Source organism: Perkinsus marinus (assembly GCF_000006405.1).
Source record: "Perkinsus marinus ATCC 50983 genomic scaffold scf_1104296962508, whole genome shotgun sequence".
Classification (NCBI taxonomy): domain Eukaryota; phylum Perkinsozoa; order Perkinsida; family Perkinsidae; genus Perkinsus; species Perkinsus marinus.
Genome location: NW_003205412.1, coordinates 1 through 1069, shown reverse-complemented (window position 1 = coordinate 1069; position 1069 = coordinate 1). Strand labels below are relative to the sequence as shown.

The 1069-nt window shown below is 54.8% G+C and overlaps 2 protein-coding genes across 2 annotated transcripts; both read left to right on the top strand.

Moving 5' to 3' along the window:
- Nucleotides 1-349: 349 nt before the first annotated feature.
- Pmar_PMAR025704 (hypothetical protein) lies at nucleotides 350-544 on the top strand (the record flags this gene model as incomplete). Its single annotated transcript, XM_002771766.1, has 1 exon — nucleotides 350-544. A coding segment is annotated over one exon (195 nt), but the record flags the coding sequence as incomplete, so codon positions are not given.
- A 226-nt stretch (nucleotides 545-770) lies between these two features.
- Nucleotides 771-1006, top strand: Pmar_PMAR025703 (hypothetical protein; the record flags this gene model as incomplete). Its single annotated transcript, XM_002771765.1, has 1 exon — nucleotides 771-1006. A coding segment is annotated over one exon (236 nt), but the record flags the coding sequence as incomplete, so codon positions are not given.
- Nucleotides 1007-1069: the final 63 nt, after the last annotated feature.

Below are 1069 nucleotides of genomic sequence, written 5' to 3'. Positions count from 1 at the left end.
AGCTCAAGTGAGGCATGCTTGATGGGCTATACCCCCGTAGGGGGGACCCTCCCATTCCTTCTCTTACGTGGATCTCGAGTCCCCCCCCCTCCTTGCTCTTGGCTTTCGAGCCTGCTTGATCTAGGCCTTGAAGGCCTGGCCTTCGGGCCCTCACTTGTTGGACTCTCGAGTCCTCTTCCTCTTGACCTTCGGGTCATTTATACTCTCAGCCTTCGGGTTCTCTCCATACATTCGCGGCCCTTGGGCCTCTCAAATGCGGAACTTTCGAGTTCTCTTCCTCTCTTGCTTTGCAAGCCTGGGTTAAGGTTGTCATCGTCCCTCTCGGGTTTTCAGGTTTCATCAGACCTCTATGTCGCCGCCTACAAAGTCTGGCAGGCCACCCAAGGAAGCTCTAGTTCCTACCGAGGCCTCAGGAGATACTGTTGCTCCAGGCAAGCCCTCTGAGGGTGCTGCAGCTGCTGATCAGTCCGGCGAGGCCCCTACGGTCTCTGGTGAACCATCTCAGGATGCGGCGGGCATAGCCGCACTCACTAAGCCCCGTCAGGTAATGCCCCCCCTTTTCTTTTGACTTCGTCGCGGAAGTTGTTCCCCTTAGACGCGCTCATCGTCTCGCCCTTCAAAGATGCGTAAAGAGAGACCCTCAGAGGGCTCGGCGGAAGCCGAGCATAGGACCGGTGGAAAGAATGCTCCTAGCTCCTCCTGTTCTCGAGCCGGTAAATTCACTCTTGTGCCGGAATCGTTCTTGACCATTGATCTCAGATGGGTCTCAGAGAAAGAGTCTTCTCGAGAGACACTTCAACGATATTAGATCCGATGACGATTTTGAGGACAACGAAAGTGACAACGGCAGCAACGAGGACGACAATGGCAGTAACGAGGGCAATAACGATAACGATGGTGATGACGAGATTGTCGACGAGAGTGGTGTCTCCGGTGGTGCCATCGATCCCAATCGGGCCTTCTCGCACCGAGTCTGCTTCAGAGAAGTCCTTCATGACGGCCATTGGTACGAGCTTAGTGAAGCTCCCTCAATAAAGCGGCGAGTGGCAAGTCCTCGTCGGGTAATAAA